This window comes from Leucoraja erinacea, chromosome 28 (assembly GCF_028641065.1).
Source record: "Leucoraja erinacea ecotype New England chromosome 28, Leri_hhj_1, whole genome shotgun sequence".
NCBI lineage: Eukaryota > Metazoa > Chordata > Chondrichthyes > Rajiformes > Rajidae > Leucoraja > Leucoraja erinaceus.
Window position 1 is genome coordinate 4,958,780 of NC_073404.1, and position 22,731 is coordinate 4,981,510.

At 48.0% G+C, this 22,731-nt stretch overlaps 1 protein-coding gene across 4 annotated transcripts in view; it reads left to right on the top strand.

Moving 5' to 3' along the window:
• cluha (clustered mitochondria (cluA/CLU1) homolog a) overlaps positions 1-22,731 on the top strand; it is a 105,436-nt gene that overhangs the window by 63,510 nt on the left and 19,195 nt on the right. For all 4 annotated transcript variants that reach the window (XM_055657564.1, XM_055657566.1, XM_055657567.1 and 1 more), the window contains exons 13-21: positions 1,955-2,055; positions 3,643-3,795; positions 5,761-5,823; positions 7,883-8,127; positions 8,738-8,822; positions 10,741-10,894; positions 14,986-15,125; positions 17,164-17,244; positions 19,639-19,764. In XM_055657564.1, coding sequence (XP_055513539.1) covers positions 1,955-2,055; positions 3,643-3,795; positions 5,761-5,823; positions 7,883-8,127; positions 8,738-8,822; positions 10,741-10,894; positions 14,986-15,125; positions 17,164-17,244; positions 19,639-19,764 — 1,148 coding nt within the window. The remainder of the gene's footprint in view (positions 1-1,954; positions 2,056-3,642; positions 3,796-5,760; positions 5,824-7,882; positions 8,128-8,737; positions 8,823-10,740; positions 10,895-14,985; positions 15,126-17,163; positions 17,245-19,638; positions 19,765-22,731) is intronic.

A 22,731-nucleotide genomic window follows, 5' to 3' on the forward strand; every position in this document is an offset into this window, starting at 1 on the left:
AAACGGAAGATCTCGGAGAAAGCCCACGCAGGTCACGGGGAGAACGTATAAACTCTGTCCAGACAGGATCGAACCTGGGTCTCTGGCGCTGTATGGCAACAACTCTACCGCTGCGCCACCGTTAAGGGTATCGAGGATGTCATTGTCTCTTCCATCACTTATAAGTCCTATAGTTCATCGAATTAGGGCTTTTCATTCAAGTCAGCTGCTTGCCCATCAGGGTCGAGAAATCTATTAAAATGCATCGATGTCGGTTTCAGCAATGTTAACAATTTGTGGTAGTCGATGAAAACATGAAAAAAAAAATAGAAAAAACAAACTCTTTGATACAGCAAACTCTTTGATACACTTTGGTGGTGCAGCGGTAGAGTTTCTCCCTTTCAGCGCCAGAGACCCGGGTTCGGGTCTGACAATCGGTGCTTGTCTGTACGGAGTTTGCACATTTATGCCCCGTGACCTGCGTGGGTTTTCTCCGGGATCTCTGGTATCCTCCCACACTCCAAAGACGTACAGGTTTGTAGGTTAATTGGCATGGTGTGAATGTAAATTGTCAACAGTGCGCGCAGGATAGTGTTAATGTGCAGGGATCGCTGACCGTCGCGGACTCTGGGCCGAAGGACCTGTTGTCGCGCTGTATCTCTAAACTAAACTAAATTAGCGTAACATCAGATGTTACGCTATTATTCCATGGGGAGAAAGACGTCTGCCTAATAAAGTTTACTTAAATTGTAGTGTTGTTTTGGCAGATGCCATTTTACCAATGTTATCTCCAATGATGAAAAAGGGTGGCACAGTGGCGCCATGGTAGAGACTTTAGAGATATGGTGATGAAACAGGCTCTTTGGCCCACCGAGTCCACAATGACCAATGACCACCCCCGTACACTAACAATGTCCTACGCACTAGGGATAATTTACAATTTCGCCAAAGCTTATTAGTCTGCAAACCTGTACGTCTGTGGAGTGTGGGAGGGAAATGGAGCACCCGGGGAAAACGCACTTTTTCGTACAAACGTAAAACATAGATACAGCAACCGGTCAGGATTGAACCCGGGTCTTTGGCGGTGTGAGGGAGCAACTATACTGCTCGCCACCGCACCGCTCTTCCCAGCGCCAGAGACCCGGGTTTGATCCTGACTGCAGGTGCTGTCTGTATTGCGTTTGTACGTTCTCCCCGTGACCGAGTGGGTTTTCTCCAGGTGTTCCGGTTTCCTCCCACATCCCAAAGACGTGCGGGTTTGTCGGTTAATTTACTTCTCTAAATTGCCTCTTGCGCATAGGATGTGAGATTGGGATAACATAGAATTATTGTGAAAGGGTGATCGATAGCTGGCGTGGACTCAGTGGGCTGAAAGGCCTGTTTCGGCCCATTTAGCATTGGAATTAGTTTAGTTTAGAGATACAGCATGGAAACGGGTCATTCAGCCCAACGAGTCCACGCCCATCATCGATCGTCCGTTCACTTTCACATCCATCCCTACACACGAGGGGCTATTTACAGAAGCCAATTAACCTGCACACTGGCACGCCTTTGGGATGTGGGTGGAAACCGGAGCGCCTGGAGGAAGCCCACGCGGTCGCAGGGAGAACGTTCAAACTCCGTACAGACAGCGCCTGAGGTCAGGATCGAACCCGGATCTCTGATGCTGGGAGGCAGTAGCTGTACCCTGCTGTGCCGCCTTAAATTGGTTTAGTTGAGAACCTTGCATGCAGCCGAACAAAACCATCTCCATTAATTTTAATGATCCAAAGAGTGAAGTCTACCTTTGTGAAGAGACCTGCAGGGGGTGGGAAGGAGGTGATGTTGGGAGCGAGTGCTGGAGGTTTGTGATGTGTTGGTAATGAGAGCTGTGCAAGTGTTGGTCCTTTGCCTCGACATCCCTCGCTCTCTGTGTGTGTGCTGTAGACATATTGCACACGGAGCCCTTCATCTTGGTGACATTCCTTCGTCGTAGGTGTTCGTTTCCATGACAACAGCTGTGACGAAGTCGAGAAGCAGAAGCAATTGTTGAAAGACGCCGCGGCCTTCTTGATTTCCTGCCAGATTCCATCGCTGGTAAGAACCGAACGTGGCGAATTAGTTTAGTTGAAGAGATACGGCGCAGGAAACAGGCCTTTCGGCCCACCCTGTCCACACTGACCTACGATGCCCGCACACTATCCTACACACACACACACACACACACACACACACACACACACACACACTGAAAAGGAACTGTAGATGCAGATTGTAATCACGTCTAGTCTTTCTGTGGACTGGTTTGCACGCAACAAAAGCTTTTCACCCACTGTGTACCTCGGTACACGTGGCAACAAAAAGAAAAATAACTCAACTAACCTAACACATAAACACCTCTCACTGACTGTCTTCTGACGGCTCGATTGTAGATCATTGTATAGTCTTTCACCTTTCCACGGTTAGCATGCAACAAAAGCTTTTCACTGTACCTCGGTACACGTAACAAAATAATAAGCTAATAAATAATAACTGTTGACGGCTTTGTATTGTATAGTCTTTCCTGTCCGGTTAAGAGAGCTCAAGGTACCTCCATAATAATAAAATAAAAATTTTACCAGGGCTAGAGTCTCAAGGAAAACAAAAATTTAGCAGGGGAAAAAACATGAAATGAAATAAAAAGTAGAGACATGACTAGTACACAAAGTAAATACAGAATTCAATACAAAACACAATATGAGGCAATTAATGCACAGATGAAAAGGGAGGGGGACGTGGGGCTAAGGATAGGCAGAGGTGAAGAGATGGGTCTTGAGGCGGGACTGGAAGATGGTGAGGGACACGGAATGGCGGATCAGTTGGGGGAGGGAGTTCCTGAGCCTGGGAGCTGCCCTGGAGAAGGCTCTGTCCCCAAAACTGCGGAGGTTGGACTTGTGGATGGAGAGGAGACCGGCTGATGTGGATCTGAGGGACCGTGAGGGTTGGTAGGGGGAGAGGAGGTCAGTGAGATATGGGGGGGCCAGATGGTGGAGGGCTTTGTAGGTGAGGATCAGGATTTTGTAGGTGATCTGGTGGGAGATGGGAAGCCAGTGACAATAAACTAAATTAAATTACACTAAAATTAACTATTCCAATTAATAGAAACATAGAAAATAGGTGCAGGAGGAGGCCATTCGGTCCTTCGAGCTAGCACCTCCATTCATTGTGATCATGGCTGATCGTCCCCAATCAATAACCCGTGCCTGCCTTCTTCCCATCTTTAATTTTGATTCCTTGTGTAATCACAAGGGCAGCACAGTGGCATAGTGTCAGACCTACTGCCTTACAGCGCCAGTGCCCCGGGTTCGATCCTGACTGTGGGTGCTTGTCTGTATGGAGTTTGTACGTTCTCCCCTTGACCTGCGTGGGTTTTCTCCAAGATCTTCAGTTTCCTCCCACACTCTTAAAAACGTACAGTTTTGTAGGTTAATTGGCCTGGTGGAAATGTAAAATTGTCCCAAGTGAGTGTAGGCTAGTGTTAATGTGCGGGGATCACTGGTCGGCGAGGACTCGGTTGGCCGAAGGGCCCGTCTCCGCGCTGCATCTCTAAAACTTAAACAATGTATTGAGCAATGTATTGATGTTTTGGATTGTGGAGCCTTGCATTGTATCATGCGGAGAAAAATGTATCTTCTTCCTTCGTAGATTAAAGACTGTGTCGATCACACTGTGCTTCCAATGGACGGAGCCACGTTGGCAGAAGCGATACATCAAAGAGGCATCAACATCCGTTACATGGCCAAGATAGTGGAGTATGTGTCAAAGAGCCAAGCAAGGCAGCAGTTGGATCACATCCATGTACGTACCGTCTTTGTACATTCATTATTTAGTTCAACAAACGTTCATATTCGAAACATAGAAAATAGGTTCTGGAGTAGGCCTTTCGAGCCAGCACCGCCATTCAATATGATCATGGTTGATCATCCAGAATCAGTACCCCGTTCCTGCTATTTCCCCCATAATCCCTTGATTCCGTTAGCCCCAAGAACAATATCTAACTCTCTCTTGAATACATCCAGTGAATTGGCCTCCACTACCTTCTGTGGCAGAGAATTCCACAGATTCACAACTCTCTGGGTGAAAATGTTTTTCCTCATCTCAGTCCTAAATGGCCGACCCCTTATTCTTAAACTGTGACCCCTGGTTCTGGACTCCCCCAACATCGGGAACGTTTTTGCTGCATCTAGCCTGTCCAATCCCTTAAGAATTTTATATTACTGAAGAAATCCATAAAAAGCAGCCAACGTAAATGTTATCTAAAATTATACTGGGCACATTGTATTGTGCGTAAGTTACTGAACTTCTTTCCTGGATGGCTAATCTGATGCAGTTTAATGGCATAACAGTGGCGCAGCGGGTAGAGCCACTGCCTCACAGCGCCAGAGACCCAGTTTCGATCCTGAATTTGGGTGCTATCTGTGCGGAGTTTGCACGTTCTCCCAGTGACCGCACAGGTTTCCTCCCACATCCCAAAGACGTACTCAGTAAATTGCCCCTAGTCTGAAGGGAGTTGATGAGAAAGTGGCATAACATAGAACTAGTCACTTACATAGAATTAATGGGCAGTACGGTGGCGCAGCCTTGCAGCGGCAGAGATCAGATTCGATCCTGACTACGGGTCCCGGCTGTATGGAGTTTGTACCTTCTCCCCATGACCTATGTGTGTTTTCTCCGATTTCCTCCCACACTCCAAAGGTGTACAGGTTTGTAGGTTAATTGGCTCGGTAACATTGTAAATTGTATCCTGTGTGTGTATGATAGTGTTAGTGTGTGGGGATCGCTGGTCGGCAGGGAGTCGGAGGGCTGAAGGGCCTGTTTCCACGCTGTATCTCTAAACTAAACTAAATTAAACTAAATGTGTAGGAAGGAACTGCAGATGTTGGTTTACACCAAAGATAGACAAATGCTGGAGTAAGTCAACTAAAATAATGTGAGCTCAGTGGGCCTTTTTCCAGGCTCTATCTTTAAACTTAACTAAACTAAAGCTGTTGGACTGAATCCCTGGGGGATTTAAGTTCAATTAATTAATGAAATCTGGAGTTAAAAAGCAAATAATTTTAATGGAGTGCATTAAACATGATAGGCTGCTGTAAAAGAGTGGTTGATTCATTAGTCCCAGAAGGGAGGAGGTTGGCAGTGTTTATAGTCTTGGGTCTGTTTGTAACTATAAATTCTTGCCCCATAACAGGTCCAGCAAGCTGTGTTAGCAGGAGTTATTCACAACGCTCTATAACTAAAGGCCCATTTTTTCCCCACGTGCTGGGAACTAACAATGAAAACAATAGTAGAAATAAAGAACTGCAGGTGCTGCTTTATAACAACGATAGACGCAAAGTGCTGGAGTAACTCAGCGGGTTAGGCAGCGTGCTGGGCGATCCGTACTTCAACGTGCAATAGGGATTGGGGCGTCACGGTGGCGCAGCTGGTAGAGCCGCTGCCTCACAGCCCCAGAGACCAGGGTTCGATCCTGACCTCGGGTGCTGTCTGTGTGGAGTTCGCACGTTCTCCCTGTGACGGCGTGGGTTTCCTCCCACATCCCAAAGACGTGCAGGTCTGTAGGTTAATTGGCCCTCTGTAAGTTGCCCGCTAGTGTGTAGGGAGTGGATGAGAAAGTGGGATAACGGAGAACTAGTTTGAACGGGTGATCGCTGGCCAGCATGCTCGGTGGGCCGAAGGGCCTGTTTCCGTGCTGTATCTCTACTGTTGAAGTTTAAAGAAGTAATTTTATTGACACGCTTTCAATTTATTTTTCAAACCCACCAGAAACTTGGAATTACGGAACTGATTACCCGGTCTGCCAAACATATCTTCAGAACATATCTTCAGGTAAGTGGAATAGGTGTGAATATACATTTGTTCTTTCAGCCAGATGGTCGGTGGAATGGAGCAGAGGTTTAAATGAAGCCACCCAGGTAGGCATGTTGCTCGTAAATGAGGCTGGAGGTTAGAGAAAGGATCTATATTGTGAGGACTCGGGGTTAGAGGGCGGAAAAGCTGTTCTGTCCATTTAGTTTCTGATACAACATAACTTATAGTCCTACCGGATGGAACAGGCCCTTCGGCCCAACTTGCCCACACTGACCAACATGTCCCATCTACACTCGTCCCACCTGCCTGCATTTGGCCCATATCCCTCTGGATCTGCCCTTTCCATGTACCTGTCTAAATGTTTCTTAACCATTGTGATAGTCCCTGCCTCAGCTACCTCCTCTGGCAGCTCGTTCCACACACCCACCACCCTTTTGTGTAAACAAAAGTTACTCCTCGGGTTCCTATTAAATATTTCCTCCCCACTTACCTTAAACCTATGTCCTCTGCTTCTTGATTCCCCTACTCTGGGCAAGAGACTCTGTGCGTCTGTCTACCCGATCTACACCTCAAAAGATCACCCCACATCCTCCATAATTTATGAGCAAAAAAACGACAAAGTGCTGGAGTAACTCAGTCCAAGCACAAGCAGCTAAAAAAAAAGACATGTTAGCCTTTAATGTTTGGAAGAACAAGTGGTGATCTTGTTCAAATGAAATAGTAAATAAAATCGTACAAGGACCGTGGCGGGATATTTGTTAAGATGTTTCCACTGCAGGAGAGTCTCAAACAAGAGGACACAGTTAGAAGGTGAGGGGGCAGTAATTTCTCACTGATGTGCGTAGGAATAGGTTTTAGAAAAGGCTGGCAAATCACCTGCAAGATAGCTGGAGATAATTTCATAAGTGATAGGATCAGAATTAGGCCATTCGGCCCATCAAGTCTACTCCACCATCCAATCATGGCTGATCTATCTTTCCCTCTCAACCCCAGTCTCCTGCCTTCTCCCCATAACCCCTGACACCCGTACAAATCAAAAAATTGTTTATCTTCGCCTTAAAAATATCCATTGACTAGGCCTCCGCAGCCCTTTGGCAACAAATTCCACAGATTCACCACCGTCTGTTGTCCTGCACAGTTGAATGGATTGGCTGACCTTCATTTAACAGATAAACTTTCAGTGCGAGTTTGCTTAATGTTCTTCAATTATTATATACTTGGATTTTAAAATAACAAAGGACTTCCCACCCCACACTATCGACATGATTGGTCTTCTGTTTGAGTCCCTCTTGTACACTTCACACTGTTTAGTTCAGAGATAAACAGGCCCTTCGGCCTGCCCAGTCCACTCCGACCAGCGATCCCCCCCCGCACACTAACGCTGTCCTACACACACTAGGGACAGTGTACAATTTTACCAAAACCATTTAGCCTACAAACCTGCACGTCTTTGGAGTGTGGGAGGAAACCGGAGCGTCCGGGCAAAATCCACACAGGCCTCGGGGATAAAGTACAAACTCTGCACAGACAGCACCCGTGGTCAGGATCGAACAGGGGCCTCTGGCGCTGTGAGGCAGCAACTCTACCGCTGTGCCACCGTGCAGCACTTATTTTAATTCCCAGATTACTGTTTCTAGAAACATTCCCTGCACCAGTGGCACAGCGGCAGAGCTGCTGCCTCACAGTGCCAGAGACCCGGGTTCGATCCTGACTAAGGGGGCTGCCTGCACGGAGTTTGTACGTTGTCCCCGTGGCCTACGTGGGTTTTCTCCTTGATCTGCGGTTTCTTCCCACACCAAACACGTACAGGTTTGTAGGTTAATTGGCTTGGTGGAAATGTAAAATTGTCCCTAGTGTGTGTAGGATCGTGTTGGTGTGCTGGTTGGCGGGGACTCGGTGGGCTGAAGGCCCTGTATCCACGCTCTTTCTGTAAACTAAACTAAACAATGTAAACTAAACTTAAAAAAAAAAAAACAATGTTAAATAGACCCGCCTGCTGTCATGACAAATGTACCTCAGTGCACGAGACATCACTAAACCTAAACCTTGTTCATTTTCCACTCTTTTATTTCCCCAGGGTGTGGAGCTGTCTGGTCTGTCGGCAGCCATAAGCCATTTCCTAAACTGCTTCCTCAGCTCCTTCCCCAACCCCATCGCTCACCTCCCGACTGACGAACTGGTCTCGAAGAAAAAGAGGAACAAGAGGAAGGCCCGGCATTTGGGCAACGTGGACAACACGGCCTGGGCTAGCACCACCCCACAGGAGCTGTGGAAGAACATCAGCAACGAGACCAAGAGTTACTTCAACTTCACTATAGAGTGGTACGGACATTGGGCTACAGACACTGTGATGAGGCCTGATGAGGCCGCAAAACCACATGTTAAATGTAGTTCTAATTTAACTTTCAGGCCCACCGGCCCACCAAGTCCACACTGCCCAGCGATCCCCACACGCTAACACTATCCGACACACACAAGGGACAATTATTACATTTATACATTGATACCGGGTCAATTAACTTACAAACCTGCGCGTTTTTAGAGTGTGGGAGGAAACCGGAGATCTCGGAGAAAACCCACGCAGGTCATGGGGAGAACGTACAAATTCCGTACTGACAGCACCCATAGTCAGGATCGAACCCAGGTCTCTTGCGCTGTTGCTCTACCTCTGCGCCACCGTGCCTACGCTCAACGTTGGCACGAACAGTGGCGCAGCGGGTAGAGCTGCTGCCTCACAGCGCTGGAGAACCGGGTTCGATCCTGATCTGTGCTGCCTGTGTTTGGAGTTTGCACGTTCTCCCTGTGTACTGCTCAAGCCTCCAGTCCCTCTTGCCTGGTAGGAGAGGGGAGCTCAGTTTGTTACACGCAATAACTGTTTAGACTCCTGATGGAATTTTCATTGATTATTCATCTTCATTTCTCTTTTGTACAGTGAGAGTGTGGATCAGGCAGTGGAGAGGTATGGCCTGCAGAAAATTAGTTTATTAAGGGAAATCTGCGTCAAGTCAGGAATACAGGTAAGATAATAGTATTTGGTCCATAATGTCTATGTTAGCTCCTAGACCGAGCCAAACTCAAAGATTAGTTTGCAGATGCTGGAGTAACTCAGCGGGACAGGCAGCATCTCTGAAGAGAAGGAATGGGTGACGTTTCTGGTCGAGACCCTTCTTCAGAGGAAGTCCATGGCAGAAGAAGGGTCTCGACCCAAAACATCACCCATTCCTTCTCTTCAGAGATGCTGCCTGACCCGCCGAATTACTCCAGCATTTTGTGTCTATCTTTGGTTTAAACCAGCATCTGCAGTTCCTTCGTACGCAAAGTTTAGTTTATATAGTTTAGAGGTACAGTGTAGAAACAGGCCTTTTGGCCCAACTAGTTCGTGCTAACCCAGCGATCACCTCGTACACTAGCACTATCCTACACACACGAGGGACAATTTACACTTTACAGAAGCCAATTAACCTACAAACCTGCACATCTTTGGAGTGTGGTGAGAAACCAGAGAAAACCCAAACAGTCACAGAGAGAACGTACAAACTCCATACAGACAGCACCCGTAGTCAGGATCAAACCTGGGTCTCTGGTGCTGTAAGGCAGCAACTCTACCGCTGTGCCTCCCATTACACCAAAGTACTGGAGCATTTCAGCAGGTCAGGCAGCATCGGTGGAAGGAATGGTGGATAAGCGACGTTTCGGTTTGGGGCCCTTCTTCTAAAAAGAGGTCCTGACCCCAACATTGTCCATTCGCTCCACAGATGCTGCCTGACCCGCTGAGTTTAGTTTAGTTTAGAGATACAGCATGGATACAGACCCTTCACCATTCTCTGTGAAGCATTGTATTATCATGGTAGTATTCTCTCCAAAACCTCAACGTCCATTTTAACGCGTTCCTCCCTGGGTCCAACCAGCGATGTGTGCAGGTTTAGCTGGCATGCATTGAGAAAGCACCCAGTCTGAGGCATCTGCAGCCGTGCCTTTACCAGCGTTTAGAAGGACACGTATGCGTAGACCATCGAACAATTCAGCGCAGGAACTGGCCCTTCGGCCCACAATGTTTGTGCTGCACACGACGCCAAGACCAACTTTAGTTTTTGTTTAATTTAGTGATACAATGTGGAAACTGGCCCTTCGGCCCATCGAGTCCATACCGACCAGCGATCACCCGTAAACCAATTCTATCCTGCACACTCAGGACAAATTTTACAGAAACCTATTAACTTACAACTTTACAGCGCCAGACACCCAGATTCAATCCTGACTACGTGTGGAGTTAGTATGCTCTCTCTGTGGTAGACAAAAGTGCTGGAGAAACTCAGCGGGTGCAGCAGCATCTATGGAGCGAAGGAAATAGGCAACGTTTCGGCCCGAAACGTTGCCTATTTCCTTCGCTCCGTAGATGCTGCTGCACCCGCTGAGTTTCTCCAGCACTTTTGTCTACCTTCAATTTTCCAGCATCTGCAGTTCCTTCTTAAACACATGCTCTCCCTGTGACTGAGTGGGTTTTCTCCGGGTGCCCTGGATAACCTTCAACCTGCGTGTCTTTTGGAGTGTGGGAGGAAACCGGAGCACCCGGAGTAAACCCACGCAGGTCACAGGGCGAACGTACAAACACAACACAGACAGCACCCGTAGCCAGGATCGAACCCGTGTCTCTGTTGCTGTAAGGCAGCAACTCTACACTGCCCGCCATAGCTCCTACCTGCCTGCACATGATCCATATCCCTCCATCCCTACACGTCCACGTGGCCATTCAAAAGCCTCTAAACGCCACTATTGCTTCTGCCCCCTCCACCACCGCCCTGGCAATGCGTTTAAGGCACCCACATCTCAGCTTGGAAGTATTCGTAGGCAGAATTGGAGAGAGTGTCATTTGAAGATGTCTGACCCTGGTTTACTGTTGTTTGCTGATGAAAAACCGATTTGTTCTTTTTGTAGATTTTACTCAAGGAATACAACTTTGACAGCCGGCACCGGCCGACTTTCACCGAGGAGGATATCCTCAACATCTTCCCCGTTGTCAAGCACGTGAATCCCAAGGCATCGGATGCCTTCCATTTCTTCCAAAGCGGACAATCTAAAGTTCAACAAGGTACAGTATCCACAATGAGTTTAGTCCAGCGATACAGCGCAGAAACAGGCCCTTCGGCCCACCGAGTCCGCGCCGACCAGCGATCCCCGCACACAAACACTATCCTACACACTCTAGGGACAATTTTACAAATGACGCCAAACCATTTAGCCGACAAAACCTGCTCGTCTTTGGAGTGTGGGAGCAAACCGGAGCACCCGGAGAAAACCCACGCAGGTCATGGAGAGAACGTACAAACTCCGTACAGACAGCACCCGTAGTGAGTCTCTGGCGCTGTGAGGCAGCAACTCTACCGCTGTGCCACCGTGCTGCCCATGCCTCTAAAGATATTTTTAAATTCAGATATTCGACGAGTTCTGATTTCCTATTTTACCGAACGGCCTGGTCAATGATATTCCACCGGTCACCAAGCATGCGACTTGGTGATGTAGCTGTAGTTAATACCATGGGGTTGCAAGCTACCCAAGTGAAATATGAGGTACTATCTTCTTCTTGAGATCTCACCTTCCCCAGCCAACAATAGGCCTAGCCGGGCGGAACGGTGGCGCAGCGGTGTAGTTACTGTAGCCTTAGAGCGCCAGAGACCCGGGTTCGATCCTAGCTACAGGTTTGTAATCTGTACGGAGTTTGTACATTCTTCCCGTGACCTGCGTGGAATTTCTCCGAGATCTCCAGTTGTCTCCCACACTCCAAAGACGTACAGGTTTATAGATTAATTGGCTTGGTGTAAATGTAAAATTGTTCCCAGCTTGGTCGGTGCGGACTCGGTGGGCTATTTCAGCGCCGTATCTCTAAACTAAACAAAACTAAAGTTAAGGTGTGAATTAGCAAGGGTGGTGCATGGGGGTGTAGGGTGCAGATTATAAATCAGTTTGTTCCTTGTTTCCTAATTGGCACGGGGCCAGAGGGAAGGCTGGCTTTCATCATTTGGCAAGCTCCTGGCCTCAGCTGCGTTACCCAAGGCAGGCACAACGCCGCACTCCACGCAATGGAAAGGAAGCTAACCTTGCGATCGATTCCTGTTGCGAGCAGAAGGCAGTGAGCCTGGCTTCTCAGCTGGGTGCTGGAGTGAGCTTTGTCTAGGAAGACTTCGCAGTGCTGCCTTTTTATTTAAAAAAAACCCCATCATCGATATACCCAGACTTTGTGCGTTGGAAAGGAAACGTTAATCTCATCAAAGTGTAAAATCTCCACACCTTCATCATAGAACAGTAGATCATCGAATCAAATATAGGAGCAAAGAGGTCCTTCTGCAGTTGTACAGAACCCTAGTGAGACCACACCTGGAGTATTGTGTGCAGTTTTGGCCCCCTAATTTGAGGAAGGACATTTTTGCTATTGAGGGAGTGCAGCATAGGTTAATTCCCGGGATGGCGGGACTGTCATATGCTGAGAGAATGGAGCAGCTGGGCTTGTACACTCTGGAGTTTAGAAGGATGAGAGGATATCTCATTGAAACATATAAGATTGTTAAGGGCTTGGACACGCTAGAGGCAGGAAACATGTTCCCGATATTGGGGAAGTCCAGAACCAGGGGCTACAGTTTAAGAATAAGGGGTAAGCCATTTAGAACGGAGACGAGGAAACTCTTTTTCTCACAGAGAGTGGTGAGTCTGTGATTGGGGATGATCAGCCATGATCACATTGAATGGCGGTGCTGGCTCGAAGGGCCGAATGGCCTACCCCTGCACCTATTGTCTATTGTCTATTATCAGGGGCATATTCAGGTCAGTTTATTGTCGGTGAAAAGCTTTTGCTGCGTGCTAACCGGCCAGCGGTAATACAATACATGATTGCAATCGAGCCACCCACAGTGAACAGTCAGTCACATGATGCGGGAACATTGTTTATTGCAAGGTAAAGCTGATAAAGTCTGATCAAAGATAGTCTGAGGGACCCCGATGAGGTAGATAGTAGCTCAGGACCAGTCTCTGGTTGCAGTAGTTTGGTGGGAGTGAGCAGGTTGGGCCGCTGGGCCTATTTCCACGCTGTATAACTCTATGAGCACAGGTACAGGCGTTTCGGCCCACTCTGTGAGGATCATAAATGGCAACAACCGATATCTGCCTGTACATAATCCATATCCCTCCATTCCCCATATGCTATCTTGGAAGCCACCACTGTATCTGCTGCCACCACCACCCCCGACCATGCGTTCCAGGCACCCACCCCCCAGGCACCCACCCACCCACAAACTTGCCCCGTACATCTCCTTTCAACTTTGCCCCTCTCACCGTAGAGCGATGCCCACTAGCATTTGATATTTCTACCCTGGGGGGAAATGTTCTGACTGTCTACCCTATCTATGCCTCTCATAATATTGTATGCTTCTATCAGGTCTTCCCCCAAATCTCTGGCTGTCCTTGTCGGGTTCAGAGTATAAGGGACCCCAGCTCCACCACGAACACTTGCAGGTTGAACCTCTATACGGCACTTAAACCCAGCAAGCCTCTCAGTCCAAGTGCAAGAAGGGTCAGGCTATCAACAGTACTTGCCCGCCCACGACAAAGTTGAAGTACAAACGGCCCCTCAGGCACCATACGGTGGCACAGCGGTAGAGTCACTGCCTTGCAGCACCAGAGACCCGGGTTCGATCCTGACTACGGGTGCTGTCTGTACTGAGTTTGTACGTTCTCCCCGTGACCCAGCGTGGGTTTTATAGATAGCCTTTTATTGTCATTCAGACCGAAGTCTGAACGAAATTGCAGCAGTCATACATATAATACCATACAATAAAATACAATTTTCTCCAGGATCTCTGTTTTCCTCCCACAAAGACATGCAGGTTTGTAGGGTAATTAGTTTGGTATAATTGTAAATTGTCCCGAGTGTGTAGGATAGTGTTAGCGTGCGGGGATCGCTGGTCGGTGCGGACTCGGTGGGCCGAAGGGCCTGTTTCCAAGCTGTATCTCTAAGCATTAAAGCATCCGTGGAAGGGAAGTGGGGTGAATATTTCATGAAGGTGACTTCATAGGTAGTCATGCATAGGCACATGGATATGCAGGGAATGGAGGGATAAGGACTATGTACAGGAAGATAAAGGCTGGTCTGAGGATTGTGTTCAGCACAGACATTGTGGGCCGAAGGGCCTGTTGCTGTTCTTTGTTCTATAATGAACATGAGAAGATTTTCCATTTTCATCGGGTCACTGATATTCCCAGCAGTTTTGACTTTTGACCTTTGTGTCAAAAATTGTTTTGATTTTGTGTCAAAAATTGAAGATGGACTACAATCAAATGGTAAATTGACTTGGGCCAACATGTAGAAACAAAGAACTGCAGATGCTGGTTTATACCAAAGATAGACACAAAGTGCTGGAGTAACTCAGTGGCTCAGGCAGCATCTCCAGAGAACAAGGATGGATAATGTTTCAGTTCGGGACCCTCCTTCAGACTGAAAGTAGGGGGTGGAGGGGGTTGAAGAGCTGGAGGCAAGAAAAGACCAGGACTGAACAGGGTGCAGCAGTAGAGTTGCTGCCTGGCAACGCCAAAGACCCGGGTTCGATCCTGACTACGGGTGCTGCCTGTACGGAGTTTGTACGTTTTCCCCGTGACCTGATTGGGTTTTCCCCGGGTGCTCCATTTTCCTCCCACACTCCAAAGACGTACAGGTTTGTAGGTTAATTGGCTTGGTATGATTGTAAATTGCCCCTAGTGTGTGTGGGATAGTGTAAGTGTGCAGGGATCACTGGTCAGTGCGGTCTCAGTGGGCCGAAGGGCCTGTTTCCACGCTGTATCTCTGAACTAAACTAAAGTAATCACACCTTCCCTGGTCAACAATGGGCGTACAAGGCCGTCTCCCTACCTGAGGTCACTGTTGGCCGGTCCTGCCTGAGGTCACTGTGCCCGGCCTTGATTTCGTCCTGGTCTTTTCTTGCCTCCAGCTCTTCACCCCCCCCCTCCCCCCCTCCCCCAATCCCCCTGCTTTCAGTCTGAAGAAGGGCCTCGACACGAAACATCAGGCATCCTTTTTCACCGGAGATGCAGCCTGACCGGCTGAGTTACTCCAGCGCTTTGTGTCTGTCTTAGGCTAAGTTGATTGTCCTCCGCATATCCACACCATAATGTGAAACAAATGTCTGTTCTTTCCAGGGTTCTTGAAAGAAGGCTGTGAGCTCATCAACGAGGCATTAAATCTTTTCAACAACGTTTATGGTGCAATGCACGTGGAAATCTGTGCCTGCCTGCGGCTCCTGGCTCGGTTAAACTACATCATGGGCGATAATAACGAGGTCAGTCTTTCAATGGCATTTATGCTCGAGTGCTGAATATTGTTAAGTCCACATGTTGTTAAGATGGACAGGGTGCAGAGATGATCAACCAGGTTGTGGCCAGGACTTGAGGGCCTGAGCTATAGGGGGAGGTTGGGCAGGCTAGGACTCTATGCCTTAGAGCGCAGGAGGATGAGGGGTGATCTTATAAAACCATGAGTGTCAGGAGTTATATGGGGAGAAGGCAGGAAAATGGGGCTGAGAGGGAAAGATAGATCAGCCATGATCGGCCACAGTTTATGAACAAGGGGTAGACCATTTAGAACAGAGATGAGGAAAAACCTTTTCACCCAGAGAGTTGTGAATCTGTGGAATTCTCTGCCTCAGAAGGCAGTGGAGGCCAATTCTGTGGATGCATTCAAGAGAGAGTTAGATAGAGCTCTTAAAGATAGCGGAGTCAGGGGATATGGTGGGAAGGCAGGAACGGGGCACTGAATGTGGATGATCAGCCATGATCACAGTGAATGGCGGTGCTAGCTCGAAGGGCCAAATGGCCTACTCCTGCACCTATTGTCTATTGTCTATTGATTGAATGGCGGAGTGGATTTGATGAGCCGAATGGCCTAATTATGCTCCTATCACTTCTGAACATGAGAGGAGTAGATTGGGTAAATGTAGAGTCTCGTGCCCAAGGCAGGGAACAAGAGGTTTAATGTGAGAGGTGAAAGATTTGATAGGAAATTGAGTGCAACATTTTTCACTCAGAGGGTGGTGCGTTTACCCAGGATACGGGAATCAAGAACCAGAGGACATAGATAGATGACTGAAGGAAAGATTTAATAGGAATCCGAGGGGCAACTTTTTCACGGAGATGGCAATAGGAAATGAGCTGACAAAGGAGGTAGTTGAGGCAGATACTATAACGGCATTGCAAATGAATCGAGCTAGAGGACATAGGTTTAAGGTGAGGGGGGGAAGATTTAATAGGAACTTGAGGAGCAACTTTTTCAGAGTGTGGTGGGTGTATGGAAGGAGTTACCATAGGAGGTAGTTCAGGTACTATCAAAAAGTTTAAAAAACATTTGGACGGGTACATGGATATGCTGAGAGAATGGAGCAGCTGGGCTTGTACACTCTGGAGTTTAGAAGGATGAGAGGGAATCTCATTGAAACATATAAGATTGTTAAGGGCTTGGACACGCTAGAGGCAGGAAACATGTTCCCGATGTTGGGGGAGCCTAGAACCAGGGGCCACAGTTTAAGAATAAGGAATAAGCCATTTAGAACGGAGACGAGGAAACACTTTTTCTCACGGAGGGCGGTGGAGGCAGGTTCTCTGGATGCTTTCAAGAGAGAGCTAGATAGGGCTCTTAAAAATAGCAGAGTCAGGGGATATGGGGAGAAGGCAGGAACGGGGTACTGATTGGGGATGATCAGCCATGATCACATTGAATGGCGGTGCTGGCTCGAAGGGGCGAATGGCCTACTCCTGCACCTATTGTCTATTGTCTATTGGCTATTGTCTATTGACAGGTTTAGAAGGATATTGGCCAGACGCAGGCAGGTGGGACTAGTGTAGGTGGGACATGCCGGTCGGTTAGTACTCGCCAATCGAGTGAACTTTCAGAAACACAGGTTGAAGAATCGTGGCTACAGTGTTATGACTGCATCTCTACCGTGCATCTGCATCAGCGGCGGAGTTGCTGCCTCACAGCGCCCGAGATCCGGGTTCGATCCTGACTACGGGTGCTGTCTGTACGGAGTTTGCACGTTCTCCCAGCGACCCTGCTGGTTTCCTCCGGATGCTCCAGTTTCCTCGCACACTCCAAAGACGTGCAGATTTGTAGGTTAATTGGCCCGCTGTAAATTGCCCCTGGTGTGTGTAGGATAGTGTTAGTGTGCGGGGATCACTTGTCGGCGCTGACTCGGTGGGCTGAAGGGCCTGTTTCCGCGCTGTATCTCTTAAAAAAAAAAACAACAAAATCTCCAAATCTTCCCGGGAAGTGGATCTTTACAGCACGGCTTTTATCGTTTTCTTGTTATATGTTTATTTGGTCAGGCCTTGAACAATCAGCAGAAGGCAGTGTTGATGAGTGAACGAGCATTGGGAGTAGATCACCCCAACACAATCCAGGAATACGTGAGTGATATCACCGTCAACCCTTGCACTACCATCTACCTCATTGGTGACCCTCTGACTATCCTTGACCGGACTTCACTGGCTTTAACTTGCACAAAACGTTATTCCCTTTATCATGTATCTACACACTGTAAATGGCTCGATTGTAATCACGATTGTATTGTCTTTCCGCTGGCTGGTGAGCTCGCAGCAACAGCTTTTCACGGTACCTTGTTACACGTGACAGTAAACTGAACCAAACTAAACTCAGAGTGAAGGACACAAGATTCAGGGTCGTAAGCCTTCATTTTTCCTGAATAAAGCCTTTTGCTGCTTTTAAACGGGAAATCTAATTTTGCACTCTACCAGCCATGTTGAGCTGGACAAAATAGCTCGCAACAAAAGCTTTTCACTGTACAGGTGACAATAAACTAAAAATTAAACTTGGCTACCGGGTGGGGGGCGGTGCGGTGCGGTGTCCGTTATTGGTGATTGTCCGCTATAACTGAGCGATGGGGGGGCGGGGAGTTAAACCAGGGGGGGTTCACAGGCCGGGGAACGGCTGAGCCCCCGGACCCACACGCGGTCAATGCTGCAGCCATCTTGCTCTCATTTCCGTAACCAAGTTCTTCCTTCCGATCTGCAAAGATATTATAGGAACGTAATCAATGTGTTAAACAGAGTCACTGGGACACACAGTGTGTGAGTTGGGCACAAGGCCTTGCTCCCGTGCTGTACCACTCTGTGAAAAGCATAATATATTCTCAGTCTTAATCGATTCGCAGTCTGAAGAAGTGTATGGACCCAAAACGTCACCTATTCCTTCTCTGTCTGACCCACTGAGTTACTCTGACCCACTGATGCTGTCTGACCCACTGAGTTACTCCTGCTTTCGGTGTCTATCTTCAGTTTAAACCAGCTTCTGCAGTTCTTTCCCACACGTATTCTCTTCATGTGGCCAGGCCAAGTTTTGCACAGGGCCTCAATCAACTCTTTGCTTCTGTATTCAGTCAAAGTGTTGGGACTGTATAGCACAGAAACAGGCCCTTCGGCCCAGCTTGTCCATGCTGAGCAAGGTGCCTCATCGAAGCTAAGACCCGCCTGCCCCCGTTAGGGCCATATCTCTCTACACCTTTCCTATCCATGTACCGGTCAAGAGTGTTTTATTGTCACATGTCCCGAAACAAAACAATGAAAATTCCCATCATTAATAACAAAGTGTTTTTTATGTATATATATTTATTTATTTATATGTGTGTGTGTGTGTGTGTATATATATATTTGTATGCATACACACACGCACACACACACGCATACACACACACACACACACACACACACACACACACACACACACACACACACACACACACACACACACACACACACACACACACACCCTGTGTTTCGGCCCAAAACGTTGCCTATTTCCTTCGCCCCATAGATGCTGCTGCACCCGCTGAGTTTCTCCAACTTTTTTGTGTACCTACTTTTTATTGTTGCTTATTATGGGGAATTTCAGGACATGACATAGATAGATATGACAAATAAATAAACAATAATAGTGCAAAGTCAAAATTAATCCCCCAAGTCTATATAGTTCGGAGCCAAATAGGAGCCTTTTTGAGGCAGCGACTCCTGTAGATCCTTCAACAGTGGGGAACAGTGGGGAACCTTTGTTCCTGGGCGTTCCAGTTGCTGCACCAGGCCGTGATGCTCCCTACACCTGTAGAAGTATTCTAGAGAATATTCGTTGACAGGCCTAATGTGAATCCCACGTGATGGAATGCAGTGATGGGCAAGAATGTAAATTCACTGCACATTAAACAGAATATACACTGGTCAGCAAGTCAAGTGTTTGAGCCCAATTTCCTCATTCGTTGAAATGTCCCCCACAGCTGGTAGAGTCGCTGCCTCACAGAGCCAGAGACCCGGGTTCGATCCTGATCTCGGGTGCTGTCTGTGTGGAGTTTATATGTTCTCCCTGTGATCGCGTGGCTTTCCTCCTTCATCCCAAACCTGCGGGTTTATAGGTTAATTGGCCCTCCGTAAGATTGCCCCTAATGTGTCGGGAGTGGAGGCGAAAATGGGATAACATAGAACTAGTGTGAATGGGTAATGAATGGTTGGCATGGATTTGGTGGGCCGAAGGGCCTGTTTCCATGCTGTATCTCTAAACTCAACTAAAGCATGTTTTGCAGTAACTCAGCGGGTCAGGCAGCATCTCAGGAGAACATGGACGTGCAACGTTTTGGGTCGTGAAGAAGGGTCCCGATCAGAAACGTCGCCTATCCATGTTCTCCAGAGATGCTGCCTGACCAGCTGAGTTCCTCCAGAACTTTGTGTCTGGTTTTTGTAAACTGGCATCTGCAGTTCCTTGTGTCTAAAGCAGGTTTTGTGTCGTTTCCCTTACAGATGCACCTTGCCCTGTACTGCTTTGCCAATGGTCAGCTGTCCACGGCCTTAAAACTACTGTACCGATCTCGCTACCTCCTGATCCTAGTGTACGGTGAGGACCATCCAGAAATGGCCCTGTTGGATGTGAGTATTTGCACTCTGGAAATTATCTTCCCAGTCGCTGATGTGTTACTGACGGAGCAGAGTAAAAGCTTTTCATTGCCGTGACCAGCAAGGCAGCTGTGACTTCAACCTTGCTTTTAGAAACGGTTTGGTTTGGTTTAATTCAGAGACACGGCGCAGAAACAGGCCCTTCGGCCCACCGGGTCCGCGCCGACCAGCGATCACCCCCGTACACGAGCCACTACCCTGCACACTCGGGACGATTTATACTCTTTACCAAAGCCAATTAACCTCCAAACCCGTACATCTTTGGAGTGTGGGAGGAAACTGGAGCACCCGGAGAAAACCCACGCAGGTCACGGGGAGAACGTACAAACTCCGTACACACCGCCCCGTAGTCAGGGTCGAATCCTGGTCTCTGGAACTCCCTTGCCACTCATGTGGCCCCCAGGGGTTATATCCGTTCCCTTGTTTGAGGGGTGCCCCCACCGGACTATTTACCCACCACCCCCAGCGGGGCAATCTGAACCCGAGCACCAAGTTGTAAGCGGCCGAAGGTGTGCATCCCTCGGGACAGCCCCCTCTCTCCCACGATCACCCCCCCACGGGCTGTGGGTAGGGCGGAGCAGAGGTGTGGGACAATGTTCATCCCTCCACAGTGATGTGATGGACGCGGGGGTTTGTCCCGCCCCCGGCAACATTATTGGACTTTTCTGTTGAGCGGCAGTCGGTTCGGTGGCCTGTAGGCGACGCTGCCTTTAGGGTAGGTAGCGTTTCGACAGAGTGGCCATTCAGTTATTTGGCTTCCACTTATTTGCTTCGGCTTCTTGTCCGTCGGCCCCACGTCCGGGTACCGTCCCGTTTACCCTTCCTGGCCCATATCACTCTAAACCTTTCCAATTCCATGTACTTGTCCAAATGTCTATCAAATGTTACTATAGTCTCTGCCTCAACTACCACCTCTGGCAGCTCGTTCCATACACCCACTACCCTCTGAGTGAAATAGTTACCCCTCGGGTTCCTATTAAATCGTTTCCCTCTCACCTGAAACCTATGTCCTCTTGATTCCCTACTCTGCATTGACCCATTCTATTTGCCCTCATAAATGTATACACCTCATCCTCCTGCGCTGTGAGGTATAAAGTCCTAGCTTGCTCAACCTCTCTATAAAGCTCAGGCAGTCGAGTCCTTTCAACATCCTTGTAAATCCTTCTGCACCCTTTCCATCTGCCCCCATTTCTTTTCAGTAATGCTCCTGTTATGTCTTCAGAGAGGTTTCAGTATTTTTCTACGATAAGGGACAAGTATTAGCCAGGATACCAGAGGTATTTGCAGAGCGGTGCCTCGAGACCATTAAGGGCCTGTCCCACTTACGCAATTTTTTCGGCGACTGCCAGCACCCGTCATAGTCGCAGCAGGTGCCCGAAAATGTTCAACTTGTTGAAAATCTAGCGGCGACCAGAAAAAGGTAGGACTCTTTGGGCGACTACTCACCACCATACAGGCGTCACGTGCCGACATGTCGCGGGGTGACGCCTGTATGGTCATGGGTAGTCGCGTAAGTGGGACAGGCTCTTTAACAACCAATATAAAAACCTAAAGCCGTCGTCTTTATTGAGTCAAAATTGAGTTCATTGTCATACGTACAAGTTCAGTGAGTTTACCGATACAATGAAAATGTTGCTGGCGGCAACGTCACGGGCACACGGGCAACAAATAAAAACGTAAATCACACTTAAATGATACATAAATTAACCATATAACCATAACAGCACGGAAACAGGCCATCTCGGCCCTACAAGTCCGTGCCGAACAACTTTTTTCCCTTAGTCCCACCTGCCTGCACTCATACCATAACCCTCCATTCCCTTCTCATCCATATGCCTATCCAATTTATTTTTAAATGATACCAACGAACCTGCCTCCACCACTTCCACTGGAAGCTCATTCCACACCGCTACCACTCTCTGAGTAAAGAAGTTCCCTCTCATGTTACCCCTAAACTTCTGTCCCTTAATTCTGAAGTCATGTCCTCTTGTTTGAATCTTCCCTATTCTCAAAGGGAAAAGCTGATCCACATCAACTCTGTCTATCCCTCTCATCATTTTAAAGACCTCTATCAAGTCCCCCCTTAACCTTCTGCGCTCCACAGAATAAAGACCTAACTTATTCAACCTTTCTCTGTAACTTAGTTGTTGAAACCCAGGCAACATTCTAGTAAATCTCCTCTGTACTCGCTCTATTTTGTTGACATCCTTCCTATAATTGGGCGACCAAAATTGTACACCATACTCCAGATTTGGTCTCACCAATGCCTTGTACAATTTTAACATTACATCCCAGCTTCTATACTCAATGCTCTGATTTATATAGGCTAGCATACCAAAAGCTTTCTTTACCACCCTATCTATATGAGATTCCACCTTCAGGGAACTATGCACGGTTAATCCCAGATCCCTCTGTTCAACTGTTCAAATTCACCAGACATTGGGAAGAAAAAGACTTCAGAAAAACACGCATTCATGCAAAACACAATTCGGCACAGCAGCACAGCGGTAGAGTTGCTGCCTCTAGGCACGAGAGACCCGGGTTCGATCCTGACCTCGGGTGCAGTCTGTGTGGAGCTTGCATGTTCTCCCTGTGACCGCGTGGGTTTCCTCCGGTTGCCCCAGTTTCCTCCCACATCATAACCCAAAGACGCGCGGGTTTGTAGGTTAATTGGCCTCTGTATATTGTCCCTAATGTGTAGGATAGTGCTAGTGTCGGGGTGATCGATGTCGGCGTGGACTCGGTGGGCCGAAGGGCCTGTTTCCACGCTGTATCACTAAACTAACCAATCAGAAAACAAGTCTATGATAATGCAAAGGATGGTCTATAGTGTTACTTTGCAGAGGTATGATTAGGGTTGTGTAGGTCATTTCAAGAACCTAGATACCAGGAACTGCAGATGTTCGTTTTCGCAAAAGGATACAAAGTGCTGGAGTAACG